At 37.3% G+C, this 19,471-nt stretch overlaps 1 protein-coding gene across 1 annotated transcript in view; it reads left to right on the top strand.

Moving 5' to 3' along the window:
• The window catches only part of Adgrg4 (adhesion G protein-coupled receptor G4), a 113,751-nt gene that overhangs the window by 48,820 nt on the left and 45,460 nt on the right, over window positions 1-19,471 (top strand). The window contains exons 6-10 of the mRNA XM_087202093.1: window positions 277-316; window positions 1,440-1,492; window positions 3,212-3,375; window positions 4,820-4,952; window positions 6,690-6,808. Coding sequence (XP_087058219.1) covers window positions 277-316; window positions 1,440-1,492; window positions 3,212-3,375; window positions 4,820-4,952; window positions 6,690-6,808 — 509 coding nt within the window. The remainder of the gene's footprint in view (window positions 1-276; window positions 317-1,439; window positions 1,493-3,211; window positions 3,376-4,819; window positions 4,953-6,689; window positions 6,809-19,471) is intronic.

The raw sequence follows: 19,471 nt of genomic DNA, 5'->3' as shown, positions 1-19,471 counted from the left end.
TTATCAAGAGTAATTTCTACTCTTGGATATGTATTTTTATGCAACCTTGCTATCATTATGAGACAGATTCCTGGAAATAGAATTCCTGAGTCAAAGGCTTACCATCATTTTGGTATCCAAATAATGACTGAGCTGATTTCAAGGGTCCAGTTGGAGTCCCAGCAATATTTGAATTTCAATTCTACTGTTTTGCTTCAGTTTTTATCCTGGTCTTGTATCCTGTATATTTGGAACTATGTTTCATTTTTATATAATTTTGTGATGCTTTTGATACAGAGACACTTCTAAGGAAGAAATGGCCATGTACCAGCATATTGTAAGTAATTTGTCAAAATGAATCTACTTGCAACCCATCCTATACCTGATTAGATATAAATGAATAGCTCTTCTATCCAAGGGTATACAATATTATTAGGCAACGTTCAACAATGACAACCACGGGTCAAATTACATTACTTCCTTCGGGATTGGCATGAAAATCTATCAAGAAAACTAAATTATCCATGTGACAAGTTTTTGAGTCTCATTTTGTGGGCTACAGCCGTCTTAGGGATTGGAAATGGTGAGTGAAATTTCTTGCAAATAAGCCTGACTCTTGCAAGAGTGACACAGTTGTTTGCAAGACTGGCATTCACATAGTAAATCTAAATCCACTCTCTATTTGTATACGTTAGAAGTAAGAGTGTGACAAAACTATCTCCTATCATCCTTGCCCCAAATCTTAGTACTTACTCCGGTGCCTCATAACTTTAAAATGGTGTACTCTAAAATGATTAGAAAGCATACAGCTTTTAAGTAGGAGATAAATATTTTGACTATATAGAATATAACCAAGGCTATATGCATTTCAAATCATCTGTCAGCATTTAAAGTATTTTCTGTAAACAGCTGTCAGAATATTTATATTTAACACATTATAGATAACATTTCTCTCACATAATAGATGCAAAACTCTTTTTGGTAATAATCTGGTCAAGCATCCCTGCTTCTCTACTTCCTTGGAAACCTGGTGGACCTTAATTTGTAAAATGAGTACTGTTAGAAGGATAGAATGAAATACTTTACGTTAAGTGCTTAGCACAGAATTCAGAACCATTAAATATTTAAGTTTTATTGTTGCTACCACCATGTTACTAGCCATATCCAAAATGCTTAGATTCTGCTCCCAGATCTGTAATTCATCAGCTGTATCATGTTGAGGAAATAATTTAACTTCTTTGAGACTCAGCTAGAAAATGGGATGACAATCCTTATTTTGCTCATCCTATAGGCTTGGAGAGAAGACTAAGTGCATTGATATTTTTGAAGGTGGTTTGCAGGTGGCAATGGGTTATATAAATGTAAAGTATCATTACAGTTGTTGTTCACAAAAAGCCCTGTACTCAATTTTGACATTTGTTTAAAGATTTCGGTGACTATTTGCTTTTCTTTTGCATTAGTTGGAACAGAGAGAAGGGCAAGCAATGGCTACAATTTCCCACGTACCATACAGGTAGGAGCAGAGTTTATTCATAGCTCGTACATTTAGTTCTGATTTTCTTTCCATTTAATTCTGTACATGCAGCCTGTTGGTCAGAGTTGTTAGAAGGAGATCAAAGCACCTGGTGGTTAGTTTACAGATGCTGCAATTAGGCCCTTGCCTTATGAAGTAAGTTTTTTCAGTTGGTCACAACACAGCCTGGCAGCCTACCCGTTGCCTCTTTGTAGTGAAAAGAAAATAGGGTCCTAAGTGGTTATAATTTAGGGAGAGGGGAATAAAGTGTTTGTTGTGATCAATAAAGTCCATGAAATACTGAGCAGGGAAATTGGAAACAACAACAACATGGATAACATCCCCTGTCCTGTTCAGACTTGTAGTCCAGCTCTCCCTTGAACACTGATTTTTATTGTTGATCTGTTGGTGGTACATGATGAAGGACTTACTGTATAACTAACGAAGGCTCATAAAAAGGTCACTGAAATGTTTAAGGTTCTGGGACAGTGGCTCTGTTGTAAACAAGAGGAGAGGTTTAAAAAGAGGAGTTCTCTTTAGATTGGAAATGCAAAAGCTGAGAGGAGATAGGCTCCAAATGGAATGGGTAGGAATGGGTAAGAATGGGGAGGGACTTCACCACATATAGATCAGGAGAGAGTGTGGAAGGGTTTAAATTGGACAAAGAGGGAAGTTTTGAATAAGGATATTTAACTTTCAACAATCAGCAGAAAACTCAAGTGTCTTCTTCAAAAAGCTGCATGTACAAATGGAAATGGGGGAAAAAAAAGATATAGGTAAGTTTGTGAATCTGGAAGCTTCTGCCTAATAAGTATTAGAGGAATTTAGAATGTTAAGGACTGTACTACAGAGGTTTAGGTCAAGGATGGCTCTATTCTTTTATTTTCCATTAAGTGTATTGGTACATTTTAAGTATACAGTACAGTTACATTCATCATTGGGAACTTGTACCTTTACGTGATATATCCTTGTTCTTATTTTTCCCCCTTCCCCTGCCCTCCCTTCACCCCCTCCACCCTTCCCTATTTGCAAAGACTTTGTTTCCATTTTTTCCTTTTCTCATATTTTTTCTTTTATAACATAGCTTTTAGTGATAGAAATATTGGGTGGGTCACTGTGACTGAGGCAAACATCATCTCCTTAAAATTCATTTCCCGCTTCTGTAGTATGCGAGTAAGAGCACTAACTACTTACTGTCATGAAGATAAAATGAATCAAAGTATGTGGAGCAAGAGCCCTACAAATGTTAGTTACCATTATTGTCATTAGTATTCTATTATAGAAATAAGCCTTCTTCAGAACGCATCTTTATAGACTAATTGGCATGTGCCTATTTCCCTTATTGCACTAATGATGAAGAAATTGGAGACTAAAAAGATAAAAGATTTTCTCTGAAATAATAAATCTTGAATACTTCAGCTTCTCTATTAATTATTACAAACTCCTAGAGAAGTCTCATGGCTAGTCAGTTCAACATAATACAAATGTTGCTGATCATTCTTTTGAAAATAGGTATTGAGTTGTCTAATTTTGTTATGAGAAAATTCATCAGAAGATCCAAATATCATCATTTCTTCAGACTTGCTTCTTAATTGCATAAAATTTTTGACATTTATGGGCTACTAGTTAAGGCAACTATACAGAATTTCAAAACTGTAGGCCAAGTTGCATTCTGTTGACGTAACTGCAACATTTTCTTTTTTGTCTTACTTCTTTTAGCTGTGCTTGTCAGGCCATCATAAAGGCTAGCTCCTCTCTGGCATCCAGGGAATTGATCAGAAGGGTCAGAAATAAAATACATGGAACCCTCACACATGGAAACTTCACACAAGATGAACTGATATTATTGGTAAAGTCTGATCACGTTGTAGTGAGAAAGCTAGGTAATTATTCTGGTGGGGTTATTTCAGTATGAATTTATTTCCATTATTTTAAACTCATAATGCATTCATACTAAGGAATTCTAAGTTCAGAGGGAAGAGAAGTGGTCTTTATGATCCTTTCCACATTCACAGTTATGACTGCACTGAATGACCTTTCTACTTTTAAGGGCTCATAAAAGAACAGTGTCTGAGAGTTTACAAGAGACTGCTGGCCAGTTGTGGATAGTGCCTGTTAGCAGTGGCAAGTTCATCCACAGAGTTGGAGGACTGTTTCTCTTGCATAAATACCCAAAGAGCTGGAGAGCTTCCTTATACAAAATACTTGCCCAACAGATACTATTTTATTGATTGATTTTCAGCCATCCTATTTATCTTGGCAAGTGATTTAGAACTGTCCCAGATTTCTCTCATGAGCATTTTCTTTTCTGATTAGAAGGCCTTTAATGGTAAACGAGAAAGGTAGGCTACCACTCCACTCCACCTCCTCCCCATTGCTGTCAGCTTTGTTCTTTTTCCCCACTTTGCGTAAGCCCAGACAACATGCATAGGCATTTCTAATGCTCTGCAGCAAGCTAAATAAGTAGCAGAGGGCAGGCTGTGGTTGCATGAGTGTGAGAGTGTGGCGAATGCAGACAAGTGTGGAAGCCACAGGCAGAGCCCACCATGTAAACGATACCAAAAAATGTGGGATGGCTGGGCTTCTTCTTGGGCCACTCTGTCAACACCTAAAGGTGGAATTTTCAGGATCAGGGTCACACACCCACTGGGTGCTCTGTTGAATTGGGAACTTATCACACAGACTTAGCCCAGAGTGCGTCTCTTGCAATGTGACAATGCCTCACACCGCAACCTTGGCCTAGCAGCATTCTATGGAGGAATCAGTCTGGTTCTTCAGCACCCATATCAGAAATAGAGCTTCCTTATCTATTTTGGTCATGGCAGGTCACTGAATTTACTAAAGCCACACTCATTCCAGAGTCCATTAAGCAGGAGGTGACCATTCAAGAAGAGAAGTGGGCCTAGAGTCTCCTGTGTATTCACATCAAACTGATAATAGTGGGTACTTTGGAAGAAGGGAAATTGCCAGGTTCTAATGTTTTCCTCTAACACTGCTCTGGGTGGCTGGAATTCTCCCCAAAGAATATATACCATTAAAAAAAATACTCTCCTGTCAACTAGTGCTTTTAATGAAAAGAATCTAGCTTGTGGTTATATTGTGTAGCTTATTTAAACAAAAAGATTCCAGTCTTTTAAACAAAAGATTTTTAAACAAAAAGATTCCATATTTTCAGTGAAGCCTGGTTTATATAGCCTGTTGGAAATAGTTTCCTCTTGTATTTGCTGATGTTTGTGTGCAGGGTAATAATGATGGGTCTATAATGGATTTTCATGATATTTTTAAGTATCTTTTGCCCTTGAAAATGTGCATACATTTTCTCTGTAGAGCCAGGAAAGTGCAAAGCCGATGAAACACCCTCTAAATACAAAGGGACATATAAGTGGCTATTAACCAACCCTACTGAGACAGCTGAAGCTAGATGCATAAAAAATGAGGATGCAAACGCCACTAGAGTCTGGTATGTACTGGCCAAGTTCTAATTGCTAGCTCACATACACAAAGATCTGCTTAGTTGTTGGAAATATGTGTCTATGTCATTTGTCTGAGCATATTCCTTTCCTTCCACCTCTACTGTTAGCTTTTCTTTCACCATTTGGACTTAAGCATATACATGCAAAATAGTAAGAAAAAACTTAAAGAAAGCAAAAAGAGAAAAGTCACCCCTAATCTCACTACCCGAACACAGCTATTTTTAGGCTGGCATTTTCCCCATCTAACCTTTGTCTGTGTGCTTTTAAGTTTTCTGCAGCGGGAATCATGGTTCTCATACCAATAAAGTAATTTACCCTTTCACTCAATGGTTTATCAAACATTTTCCATGTTTTGCATTCATCTTTTTAATGATCATTTCAAAAATCAGCCTGAGATGCTACCTCGTTGATGGGCCATAATAATTTACTAAATCATTCTTCTATTGTTGACTTTGTCATTTCCCTTTTTAAAATCATCAGCCCTCTCTTCTTACTCTCTGCTGTTAATGGTTTATGCCATTAACTTAAGTGGGCAAGAGCAGAAGGCCCCAGGTTTTGAAAGAGGCTTAAAAGCACTCCGTTAGAAAGCCACGCTGCCGACTGCATCCCACCTTTCCCTGCCTGCACCTAATCAGCCAGCAAGGCAGGCAGCTTTGGCGGCCACAGTTGGAGCTCACACAGAGCCTCTCTTTTCCAATCTCACTACCTGGCGCAAGCCCTTTTCTAGCTCTTACCTACAATTAGAGCAGTCCCTTTGCCCTTTACCCATCCACTACCCCCCTCTATTACACGCTGCTACCAGCATTGATTTTCCAAAGGTCTGGATGCCATCTCATCATTCATCTGCTCAAAAATGAAGTCCAAGCCCCCAAATACAGTCCTCAAGCCTCCAGCCTAAAAGACTATTTGTTATTCCAGCCCCAATGGGCACTTCCTTTGATTCTTTCTCTGCTTGTGCAGTTTGCTCTGCTTGGAGAGGGGGCAAGGAGTGGGGTGAGGGATAGGTGTCTCTGTCCTTTGGGCACTAGGCTCAGTTCAAATATTTCTGAAAGTAAGTTCTCCTTGCTTGGTGGGTTGATAGGTTCCGTTTTGTTTCTATAGCTTTTCTTCTCACTTTTTGTCTAATTTTAGAGAAGTCACAATTAGACTAAAGCCACTGGATTGCAAGCTCCCCAAGGAGGGCTGGGACCCTGCCCTGTTTTCCTGTGCTGTCTGTCACTGTTTGGGAGCACAGTGGTACTCGAGGAGCTCGCTGCCAGACTTGAACTGGGTTGAGCTGGATGAGGCACAGGGGAGGGGTGATTATGGGGGCCGTGAGCTACAGCGGTTTCTATACTAATCACCTTGACAAAACTGATATGTTGAGCGAGAGACGGCATAAGGGGAAACTGAGGGTGTAGAGTCATGTCTAGAGAGCCAATACCTCTGCCTTGGCTCTTGGTCAGCTGGATGTTGCCATGCCCCCTCCCCAGCATTCATGTCTGTTCATCACCCCACATTCTAACCCGAGATCCACCTGCCCTCCAGGAGCAAAGTGTTTTGCACTTTATACAGAGGGACTGGGCTCCCACTGTGCTATCTGGGAATGAGGCTGGGGTGAGAAAGGAGGAGGACTACAAAAGATAGACCTACTTCTTCACTACTTGCTTTAACACTATCCTTGCCTCCTCCTGCAATGAGAAAGCTGAGGGATGCCTATAATTAGTCCCTTCTCTCTTTTTCAGTTCAATCAACATCCAAACAGGCAAATCTCAGTGGGAAAAGCCAAGATTTAAGCAATGCAAGTTGCTTCAAGGACTTCCTGATAAGATTGTGGATCTTGCTAATATTACCATAAATGACGGTAAGATTGTTTCGTACACATTAGAGAAACAATGAAACTTCAGTTAGATTGCCCAGTTGACCCGAGACCAGAGAGAATACAGGCAAATAATAATCTGGTTTTAGAAAGTAAGTAGTTAATGTTGGTGGAGTTGATGGGAGGCATGAATTAGGGCTATCGGGAATTTTGTTTTGTTTTATAAGATTTTACTAATTTTTATTTCCCATCTCAATTTTTAAAAGGTTTAATAAGTAATACTTTATATAGCTCAACATTAGCACCCAATGATAAATGTAAATGTATTGTATACCTACAATGTACCAATAAAAGAATTTAAGCAAAAAAAAAAAAAGCAAAGATGACATATAGTGAACATCTTCCTCCCACACGTGACCCCATCATCCAGGTACTGTCCACAGAGACAAAGGACCCATTTATGAGGGTATATGCATACACACCCTCCATCCCTTTCTGCATACAAATTGGAGCATGCTGCACAAATCGCCAAGCATCTTACTTTTTTCTCTTGACAACATATTGAAGAGATTATTATGTCATTAAGTAAAGAGCTTCTTCATTCCCCTCCCTGATTGTATTATACTACATGGATGTACCACCAATTTATTTATTTACTCATAAGTTATGTATTAAATCAATTTTAATAGATCCACAAAAACATAAAAGTTGTACATATCAATGGAGTACACACCATGTAATTGCATAATGTTCAAATCAGGGCAATTATATCGGCTCCTCAAACATTTATAATTTCTTTGTGGAGAAATTATTCACAATCATTTTATCTAGTTGTTTGAAAGACACGGTATGTAACTGTTTTGTGGAGTCACCCTGCTGTGCAGTAGTGCACCAGAGCTTCTTATACCTGTCCAGTGGCAGTGTAGTACCCATTGCCCACCATTCCCCCAGCTCTTTTCTCCCTGAGAAATGTTCCAATTTATTTGAGCTGTTTCCTATGTTTATTTAGGTTTTGCTAGCATTTTCATTAACAATACTATTATAAAACTATATATATATATACACATATATATGTATATATATATATTTTTTTTGGGGGGGGTACCGGTGATTGAACTCAGGACCTTGCACTTGTGAGGCAGGCATGTTGTCACTCAGCTAAATCCCTGGCCCTTATTTATATCTTTTATTATAAGGAAAATAGTACAGCATATTTTAAAAATAATTTTTCCTTTCTCTTCTTTCCTTTCCCCTTCCCCTCCAACCACCCCTACCCCTTTGGACATTTCTTCCTATTTCAAATTATCAATTATTTGGTTTAATCATTTTAATCCTTATTTATGCTTTCAGTTTCTCACACTAGAGAAACTATTTGGTAGTTACACATGTGTGTCCTATTTATTTCACTTAAGACGATGGCCTCAATATGGATCTATTTAGCTATAAATTTCTCTAGTTTCTCGTTCTTTATGGCTGAGTAGTACTCCATTTTATTAAAACACCACATCTTCCTTATCCAGTTTCCAGTTGATGGGCAATTGGGCTGTTTCCAAGCTTTAGCTATTACAAACTGTGCCACTATAAACATGGGTGCACATATATTGCTGTGGTATGATTCTTTTAATTCTTTGGGGAAGATACCCAGCAGGGGAATAGCGTACAGCATGCTTTTTAAAAAACATTTTTATTGGTGCGTAAAATATTTCATATTAGCATTCTCTAAATAGCTGATAAAAAAAGTTGTCTTTCATTTAAAAATACATGCCAGGTGGAGTGGCACATGCTTGTAAACTCAGAACTTGGGGAGGCTAAGGCAGGAGAATCACAAGTTCCAAACCAGCCCGGGCAATTTAGCAACTTAGTGAGACCCTGTCTTAAATTTAAAAAATAAAAAGGACTGGGGGAGCAGTTCAGCGTGAAGGCCCTGGGTTCGATCCCAGTACCAACACTACCACCAACAGTAACAAAAAAAAGAACTTAGAGGCCAGGCTAGCTTTCATTATGCTTTATAACAAGTTGTTATCATATTCTATATTGTTAGATAAAAATGGATTCAAAATAAGGTGCATTTATTTAAACTACATGGAGAGACCAATTTTGCTGATCAAATCATGAAAGATCCAATAGCCCATTAGATAACATATTGTGTTGATGAGGGTGTTCTGAAACTGCAAGTGGGAATATTAAAAAAACACTGCTATGATAGATATCACACATATGTCACAATTTTGTGCAAGTAGGGTACACCTGAAGCACAGATTTCTCAAAGCCAAATTGCTAGGTCAATCATACTTTTGATGGTTTCAAAAATGCCCTCTGTAGGAGTTGTACCAATTTACACTCTCACTTGCAAGGCATCGAAGTTCCTGTTTCAGAATGGTTTCATCAACGTGAGGTGTTTTCAGACTTTGGATCTTTGGAAATTTGACTAGCAAAAATTGATCTCTTAATGTAGTTTTAAAACTTTTTAATGGAGATAGTCACATGTCATTTATTTAATATTCAGTGGGTTGATTTTTCGTGGATTTTTTTAGCACATTCACTAGGTTGTGTAATTATCATCATTAATTCCAGAACATTTTCATTACCCCCGAAAGAAACTCTCTGATTCATTAGCAGTCTTTCCATTTCTTCTTGCCCTTATCTCCTGGCAGACATGAATTTGCTCTCTATTTCTATGACATTCTGGACATTTCCTAATGTTTTTGAGGTTCGTCCATGTTGTGTAGTGTGTGTCAGCACTTCATTTCTTTTAGTGTCTGAGTAATATTCTGTTACGTGGCTATAATACATTTGGCTTGTTTACTCATCAATCGATGGACATTTGTGTTTTCCACCTTTTGGGTAGTATTAATAATCTGGCTGTGAACATTTATGTACAAATTATTGTGTATATGTATGTTTTCGGCTTTTATATATAACATCAAAGAGTAGAATTGCTAAGTTGTATAGTAACTCTATATATAGCTATGGGGGAACTGCAAAACAGTTTTCCACAGAAGTGGCACCATTTTTCACCCCTGCTAACACTGTAAGAAGGTTCCAGTTTCTTTACATCTGCTTGAACACTTACTACTGTCCATCTTTTAAGAATTATGGTTGGTGGTAACCCATGCCCCAACTAACACATCATACACCTTCACTCCCACATTCCCACTTCTAGTAACTTGTGCCTTCTGTCTTGGTAAGTGGCTAAAAGGTTTTGACTTTTGTTGATTTTTAAATAGAGTGTATTTGTTTAGCAGAATTTTATGTTCATGGCAAATTGAACATAAACTATAGAGTTCCTATATGTGTTCCCTGACACATGCACAGCCCTCCCCCACTATAGACACCCCACCAGAGTGATACATTTATTAGAATGGATGAACCTCCACTGGCACATCATTATCCCCCGAAGTCCAGAGTTTCCATTACTGCTCATTGTATATTCTGTGGGTTATGACACATGTATAGTGGCATGTATCCACCAACACCAAGTATTATACATAACCATTTAACTGCTGTCAAACTCCTCCGTGTTCTACACATTCATCCTTTATTCCCTCAAATCTTGGAAGCCACTAATCATTTTTTACTGTCTCCATGTTTTTACATTTTCCAGAATGTCATATAGTTGGAATCATATGGTATGTAGCTTTTTCAGGTTGGCTTCATGTACTTAGTAAGTAATATTCATTTAAGGTTCCTCTATGTCCTGTCATGCCTTGCAAATTCATTTCTTTTTTTTTTTGTGGTACCCCAAGAACTCAGGACCTTGTGCTTGCCAGGCAGCCATGGTGCCACTGAGCTAAATCCCCGGCGGGATAATTCATTTCTTTTTTGCACTGAATATTATCCTATTGTCTGGATACACCAAAGTTTATTTATCCATTGATCAACTCAAGGCAATCTTGGTTGCTTCCAGGTTTTGGCAATTATGACTCAAGCTGCTATAAACACCTATGTGCAAGGTTTTTTTATGGATGTGTGTTTTAAACTCATTTGGGCAATCGCTTCTCAGCCTTTTGGCTAAGATCAAGTATAAAGTCATTTGGGCAAACACCAAGGAATATGTTTGCTGAAATACATGATAAGAGCATAATTAGTTTTGTAAGGAGCTGTCACATTATCTTCTAAAGTGGCTGTACCGCATTGTATTACCTTCAACCGTGAAGGAGAGCTCCCATTGCTCCATATCCTAGGTAGCATTTGGTGTTGTCAAAGCTTTGGATTTTGGCCATTCTAACAGGTATGTAGGAGTATTGCATTGTTATTTAATTTACATCTCCCTAATGACATATGGTGTTGAATATCTTCATATGCTTAATTGTCCCTTGTGTATCTTCTTCGGTGAGGCATACGCTATAGACTGGATTTTTATGTACCCCCCATTCCTAGGTTGAAATCCTAATCACAATGTGATGATATTTGGAGATGAGGTCTCTGGGAGGTTGTTAGGTTGTGAAAGTGAAGCCCTCATGTATGGGATTAGTGCTCTTATAAAATAGGCCTGAAGAATCTTTATTTCCCTTTACCATGTGAGGTTATAGTGAGAAGATAGCTGTGTATGAACCAGGAACCAGAACCTCACCAGACCCTGAATCTATTTTCCTCATAGAATCTCAGTTTCTGCACAGTTCTTCAGGCATGGCTCTACTATATAGGTTGGGTCTCTGCCATAATAAATTGTCAGATGGAGGCACAGGTACTCTAATGCCTCGCAGTAAGGCCAGGGAATTGGCTTGGAGGCAATGGACTTCTCAGACTTGTCTTCCTTGCACAAGATAAAAATTTGAGGTCCTTGTCAAGGAATATCTAGAAGGATTAGGGGTTGAAGGGAGAGCAAGGGAATGGGAAAAAAATAAGAACCAAGATGGATTATGTAAAGGTGCAAATTTCCAATGATGAATGTCATTATATTGTATACCTTAAATGTACCAATATAATTAATTAAAAAAAAGAAAAGCAAATCCAACCCTGATGGTTCCTAGATTGGAACTCATGATTCAGGGCAGTAGGGAGTATTATAGCTTGTAGCAAGTGGGAGGCAAGATGAAGAGGTCTGTGTCTCACGTTGACCTCTCTCCTTCTAAGTGACACATTTTCTTCAGACATGCTAATAGAATTTTCTCTTGTGGGAGAAAAAGTTAAGAAACAGACATAACAACAACAAAAACACTGCATTGGGTTGGGGCTTTTAGAAAATTGACTGTGAGAAGTCATTATATATATTATAGTATATCCGTGTACATATATATATTTCATATAGATATTATACACAAATATATATGCATATATACACGTGTGATGCATATACAATAATATATAATGTGTATAGAACTACCATGGAGTAAGAGAACAGATGAATGGTAATTATGAAATATATAGCTAAAAATACACATTAATATGTAAGTAAACTATCAATTATGTATTATACATATATAATACCTATGAACACTATATAAATATATGTATATATACTATATAAAATGTATATATTATATATAATGTGGGTAATAATATATAAACTACTGTGGGGTAAGACAATCATTGGATGGTGATTGTAATGTATATAACTAAAAAAGTAAGCTATCAAGTTTTTTTTAACTTTGGAGGAATCCTCATCTTGTAAATTACAATCTTAACCAACAATGAGTACAATGTAAAGGAAAGAAAAGTGTATATTTTATTTTGTTTTATTTTTTTAATTTAATTTAATTTAATTTTATTTTATTTTATTTATTTTTTCCCCATTAACTTTATTGGAACATTTTAGGTATAAAATACAGTTACATTCATCATTGGGATCTTGTACCATTACATGAGTCTCTTGGTTCTTCTTTTTTTCCCCTTCCCTTGCCCTCCCTTCACACCCTCCACCCGTCCCTATTTGCAAACACCTTGTTTCCATTTTTTGCCTCTTCTCATATTTTTTCCTTTCCCTTTTTTCCCTTCCCCTACCCCTCCCAATTCCCCTGCTCTTTTAGACCTTTTCTTCTTGTTACACAATATCAGTTATACAATTTTTAAATTACAATATTAAGATCGAGGAGACATTACCACAGATTTTACAGAATTTAAAAGGATATAGAAAGCATATTACAAAAATCTTTTTGGAAATATATTTGACAACTTCTAAGAAGTACCTTGGAAGACAAATTAATGAAACTAACTCTGGAGGAAATATAAAATTTGAATAGCACCTATTAAAGAAATTATATTCCTAGTTTGAAAACCTACCTATAGGACAACAGCAGGCTCATAAACATTTTAACTGATAAATATATCAAACAATTAAAGCAGAAAAAAGAAGGAACACTTCTCCCCCTCATTTTAGGAACTCAATATTGTGCTAATCCTAAAACTGAATAAAGATAATAGAAGAAAAAAGTATGAACATAGATAGAAATTTGTTTAACAAAACAAACTATTAGAAGTCAGATCTGGCAGTATGTAGAGTGGTTTTGTTATAGGGATGGCAGTGTTGGTTCAGCATTGGAAGATCCACTCCCAAAAGTCATCATTACAACAGAGGAAAGGAAAAAGCCATATGATCCTGTCACTAGTTGGAGAAAAAGTATTGGACTAAATTCTACAGTTGTTCATGGTAAAAGCTATCAGGAGACTAGAAGTAGAACAGAACCTTCTCAACAGATTAAAGACATGTACTCCATACTTCCAGCGAGAACACTTTATATGAATGGAGAAGATGCACTGCTTTCTCCCTAAGGTGGGGAACAAGGGCAGATATGCTTACTCTTTATCTGTCCATTAAACTTTGAAACCTAGTCCCCACCAAAATAGCCTGGCAATAAAATGACACAACTAGGATAGAATTGGCATGGCAGAAGCAAAATCTTTATATGTAGATGAAATGATCATCTACAGAGAAAATACTAAGAAATCTCTAGGAGCCCCTAGAACTTGTACTTGAATTTAACAGGATTAGAAAACACAAGGTATATATAAAAATTCAGGTCTGTGTATACTTGCTACAAATGAAGAATTGGATGTTGAAATTTAAAAGTTATGAGGAGTACAAAGGACCTAGAAAAGTTAAAAACAAAAACAGTGTTGGAAGACGTTCAGTACCTAATTTTAAGACTTCTTCTAAAGCTACAGTAATCAAGGCTGTGTTGGTGTAAGGAAAGACATATAGATCATTGGAATAAAACAGAGAATCTAGAAATAGAACCACACATATATGGTCCACTGAGTTTTGAAAGATTATTTAACATTAGCATTTTATAGAATATAAACTCAATTCAAGAGCCGAGGAAGAGAGAGTATTTTCAGCAAACGGCACTAGAATACCTGGTATCCGTATATAAAAAATTAACCTCAACCCTTGTTTTCCATACATGAAAATAACTTGAAGGGATCTATGAACCTAAATAAAAAAGCCTAAAAGTATGAAACTTTAAGAAGAAATTATAAGGGAAAATATTTATGAATTCAGGGTAGGCAAGGACTACCTAGGATACAAAAGACATGATGTATAAAAGAAAAAAATTGATAAATGAGATTCCATCAAAATTTAGAACTTTAAATGACCACATTAAAATGAAAAGTAGTCCTTAAACAGACCATATTTCCAATGCATATAACCTATGAGCAGAATATATAAAGAACTCTTACAGCTCATTAATAGACAACCCAATTAAAATGTAGACATAAGATGATAGCCAGTATAGCACAAGGAATGGTGTGCAACTCTAGAATCAGAAAAATACTAATCAGTATAACAAGATTGAATTATACACTCATTAGGGAGGTGAAGTTCAAAGTTTTAAAAGCTTTGTCATGACTTTTTCTTTTTGTTGGATTCTCCCCCTTTGCGTTTAATTTGTCACACCCAATGGATTCATTCTGCTGGGTTTCCTGGGGTTGTGATCCTCATTGTCTTTTCCTAGGGTATTGTCTAAAATTTTTTGGAGTGCCAGTTTGGTATTCATGAAGTTCCTGAGGTGCTCTTTATCATGAAAGTATCTTATTTCTCCATCCATTTTGAAAGATAGTTTTGCAGGGTACATCAATCTGTATTGGAGGCTGTTTTCTTTTAGGGCTTGAAATACATCACTCCAAGCTCTTCTTGCCTTGAGGGTTTGCATTGAGAAGTCTGCTGTAATTCTGATGGGCTTTCCTTTGTATGTGATTTGTTTCTTTTCTCTCACTGCTTGTAGAATTTTGTTTTTCTGTTGGATTTCTGGAATCCTAACTATTATATGCCTATGTGTAGATTTTTTTTGATTAAGGCTAGCTAGAGTCCTATATGGCTCACTTATCTATATGTCAAGTTCTTTTCCCCCCTTGGGAAGTTTTCTGCCATCACATATGTGAAGAGTTTTTTATGTCATCTGCACTCTCTCCTCTTTTTTCATTGACTCCAATCAGTCTTATGTTATTCTTCTTTGCATCATCTAGCAGCTGCTGGATTGATTTCTCATGTTCCCTTACAATTTTAAAGCAATTTTTCTTTTCCTCCTCACTAATTGCAATCTTATCTTCTATATGTGAAATTCTATCCTCACATTGGTTCATTCTGCTATGCAGACTTTCGATGGAGTTTTTAATCTCTTGGAAATCTGTTTGTATCTGTTTTATGGATTCCATGTGTTTCCTATGTTGGGATTCCATCATGTTCCTCAGCTCCTCTATTTTTTTTATCTGTGTCCTCTCTAGATTTATTGATCATGTCTTGCACCATGAGCAAAATCTTTGCTGTTATCTGAGTAATTATTTCTGATTTCCTTTTTCCCAGATCCTCTTTTGTTGCCAGTTCAGGGAGTCCAGGTGGTTGAGTATCAGAGTGTTCCATCTTGTTTCCCTTTGGGGTTGCTGTAGGTGATCCAGAAGTCTGTTTTTGAGGCTTGTTTATGTGTTTTCTCATTTCCACTGGAGGGGGTCGTGCTTCTGGCACCAATGCGGCTCACCTTCTCTGCCCTAGGAGCTTGGGATGGCAGCAGGGGAGCTTCCTTCCAGGTGCTGGGACCAGCTGAGCGTCTCTGCCCTAGGAGCCTGGGATGGAGGCGGGGAGCTTCCTTCCGGGTGCTGGGACCGGCTGAGCTTCTCTCAGAAAAGTGTATTCATGCTTAATTAATTTTATTTAGTTTTAAATCTCGCTGACAAACATTAGATATCTTGGTTGGAGAATAATTTTTCAGTTCTCTCACATGCTGATTTTTCTTAACTCCTTAATACCATAAGGTTCAAAATGGTACACTCATTTCAAAGTTCTTTGAGTTCTTTTCTGCACTCGTTTTTTGTTTCTCACCCATGGAAGATGCACCAGGATCTAATGAAGTTGTCTAAGACTTTCAAAAACTTCTCTCCTGTTTGTATGTGTGACTCACCATCAGGGCAGGATGATGAGTAATGAAGAATGAATGATAGGGTGGGGGAGGCAGGTCAGTGGTAGAGTGTGTGCCTAATATGCACTAGACCCTGCATCTGTCCCCAGGAGATCAAGTAGAAGAACTGCAAAGGGCTGCCATTCCAGCCCCCAACAATATGGAGAAAAGAAGTAAAGGCGTGCAGTAAAAAGTTAATGAAGAGCTCAAACTTTGGAGTCAGAATGGATTAGAATTTCTTAGTGCCTTAATTTCTTCATTTGTATAATGGGGAGATAATATATAAGTACTCATCATATTGGGCAGTAATGGTGAACCTTTTAGAGTTTTCAATGATAACAAACAGCTGGCTGTGGCACAGGTGCCATAAGTTCGCCACCATTGACCTAGGGTTATTGTGATGCATAAATGGGAAAATACCTGTACAATGCCTTGCTGTTCAATCTGCCCTCCAAAATGCTAAATATCGACTCATTCCCTCTTTGTCAATTGGGGCTGGTATGTGACTGTTTACGACAGTGGTAGCGAACCTCTGGCACTCGTGTTATTTGTATTTCTTTTTAAGACAAAAGATGTTAATGTATAAGCTGGTTTTTTTTCTAAACTAAAACCTCAGTATTCAGGTTTAATTGCAGTGTTGGCACTTTGTGGGTTTTGGGTTGCAGTTTTGCTACTTGTCTCTAAAAGGTTCACTGTCACTGGCTTAGTATACTAGAATGTGGAAGTAGTGACACTGCCAATTACGAGATCAATTTTTAAGAGGACTGGAAGTTTCTATATCTTTTCTTTTGATACACTCTCCTTTGGGATGCTTCTTCTCAGAACCCAGATACCATGCTGGAAGAATCCTAGAAGTATGCTACAAAATATTTAACAGCCATCTTTACTGAAGAAAGGTACTAATTTGTAGCATTTGCCAATTTTCATGATGCAATACTCCTTCCATGGCTGAATATAAACTATGTGTAGTCACTGAACTATGAAGTTAGTAAGAGTTGTCCACACAGAGACAATGGATGTAAATAATCACAAAGCATGGGTTAATATAATGGCAAAATAATTAGGGAGTGATGTTTTGAGTATTACCACTGTTCTTAAGATATTTAATAATATATATATATATATATTTAATTGATAATGATGGCTTTGTTTAACATCCAGCTCACAAAATTCCCTGAGATTTGTAATTGATTGTCATAAACTGGTATAAGTTGGCTCTAGTATATCACATGCCAGATCCAGCACACCACTCAGCCTAAGGCACTGGGAGAAGTCATATGTAGAAGGTGCAGGCCCCAGCCCTGACTGACCAGCACATGGTCAATATCAACTGCCAGCCATATGAGTGTGACATTTGTTTTTGCAGTGTTGGGGATGCAACCCAGAGCCTTGTGCATACTAGGCAAGCACTCTACCACTGAGCTACATCCTCTGTGCCTAATGCTCCAATGTTTGAACTTCCAGCAAAGGTTAGCCTTCAGATGTGTCTAGCTGAGGTTGCCATCTGACTGCAACTTCATGAGAGATCCCCAATGAACACTGGTCAGTTGAGCCTGCTCAACACACAGAACCATGAGCAATAATAATTTACTGTTGTTCCAAGCTATAAGCTTTGAGGTGATTTGTTATGCAGCAATAGGTAACTAAATATTAATGCACAGAAATTGCTCAGTAAATAACAGATATTGTTTTGATTATTATAATTATTGACCAGTTAATTGTAACAGTAGTTCAAGCAATGAGGATCTATTCATTCTACTGGCAATAAAGGAAGATTCCTTTTATTGCTTTCCCTTGGGAGCCTAGAATTTCTACATAATGAATATAATTTAACCCGAATTTCCCTTAAAATGTATGTGCAACTTCCATAATTACTTTCCACAGTATAGTTAGTCTCCCATGGGCCTGTCGTTTATTTTCTTTCTGCCACAGTAGGGAGGGCATGAAGTGAGGTCGCACCACTGAAACCTAAAGCATCATGACTAGGCAGCTCGGCTATTCCATTTTCAACAAAGCTTTAATAGTTTAATACGAGCAGTAGAAAGATTCATGGATGAGCTCACTACTTTTTTCTCCCATCCCTAGTCTTACCATTTTCTTGTTTTCTTTAACCAACCAGAGGATAGATATTAACAGGGACAAAATACTACTTACAAACAATTACAGATTTAGTCAGTCTCTCCCCCTTTCCCCATCTCCTCAGGGAGAGCCCATCTTTGCCAATTGGGCTTCTATCTAAGCCATTTTTTAGCAGATCCAGGTAGTGGTTAAGAGGGGGATTGAGAGGCTCTCAGTTAAGATTGCTTAATTTACACTGATGAGGGCAGAATTGTAGAAAAAAGGAATAAAAGAAGAAAATAAAGGGGGGACTCTGAGGGCTTTGCAGGCTTTGAGGGGATATAATTGGGGGTAAATTAAGGTAGGAAAGAGATGTGGAGAGATGCTACTGACAGCGAAAGAGAGGGAGGGAGGGAGAGACAGAAAGAGAGATTTATGCAAAATTATTTTTCCCTTAAATCTGTCTACTCATAAGCTTGGTTAAATGTGTCATGAATGTAATTTCTCTCCAGAAGTTTTCTTAGTAACAGACTGTATTTTTCATTTTGCTTACTGGACTTGAATTTAAGAGCTTTAAGTAGGAAAACACAAAGAAGCTAAGCATTATATGGATTACATTGAACTAAAATCTAATTTGCATTGTAATTGTTTAACAAGACTCTTAGCTTTAAATATGGGAGAGGAGTGAGTCAAACAATGGTTTTAAAAGACATTTATGGGACAATTAAAGACTGAATATTTGATGTTTATGAATACCATTGCTAATTTTTCATCTTCATTTTAATTTAAACAGGATTGTGGTTAAGACTAAAGTCATTTCTTTTAAAGATAGTACTAATGTATTTATAGATGAAATAATATGTCTAAGATTTGCTTTCAAATAATCTGGGGTTAGGGCAAGAGTAGGTGAAATAGAAGATAAAATAATATTAGCCTTTTATTGACACTTGTTGAAGTTGGGTGATTCATGAGGTACTCGGGGTTCATTACACTATTCTTTCTACTTTTGTGGATGCTTGAAAATTTCCATAATAAAAAGTGCAGAAAAAAGTGGGCGAGTTAATGTCTATTGTTCTTACTGTCTAGAACATCTAAATTAATTGCTTTTTATTATGTGGTCCATATTTGCTTTTTTCCTGTGGGTTGTTGGTTCTTGACAGGAAATTATAATCATCACCCTTGATTGTGAAAACATAGGCTGTGTGTTTGCTGATATTTGAGCACAGGTGGAATCTACTTAACTCAATCCAATACTAACCAGCCTTAATTTAATTAGAATCAAATTTCAAGATAATTCTTCAGTGACTAAAAGATTTCT

This window comes from Heterocephalus glaber, unplaced genomic scaffold (assembly GCF_053883595.1).
Source record: "Heterocephalus glaber isolate CG9 unplaced genomic scaffold, H.glaber_assembly_v1.0 deba00001764, whole genome shotgun sequence".
NCBI classification, from domain to species: Eukaryota; Metazoa; Chordata; class Mammalia; order Rodentia; family Bathyergidae; genus Heterocephalus; species Heterocephalus glaber.
The sequence above is the reverse complement of the archived record's forward strand: the minus strand, read 5'-3'. Positions and strand labels throughout refer to the sequence as shown.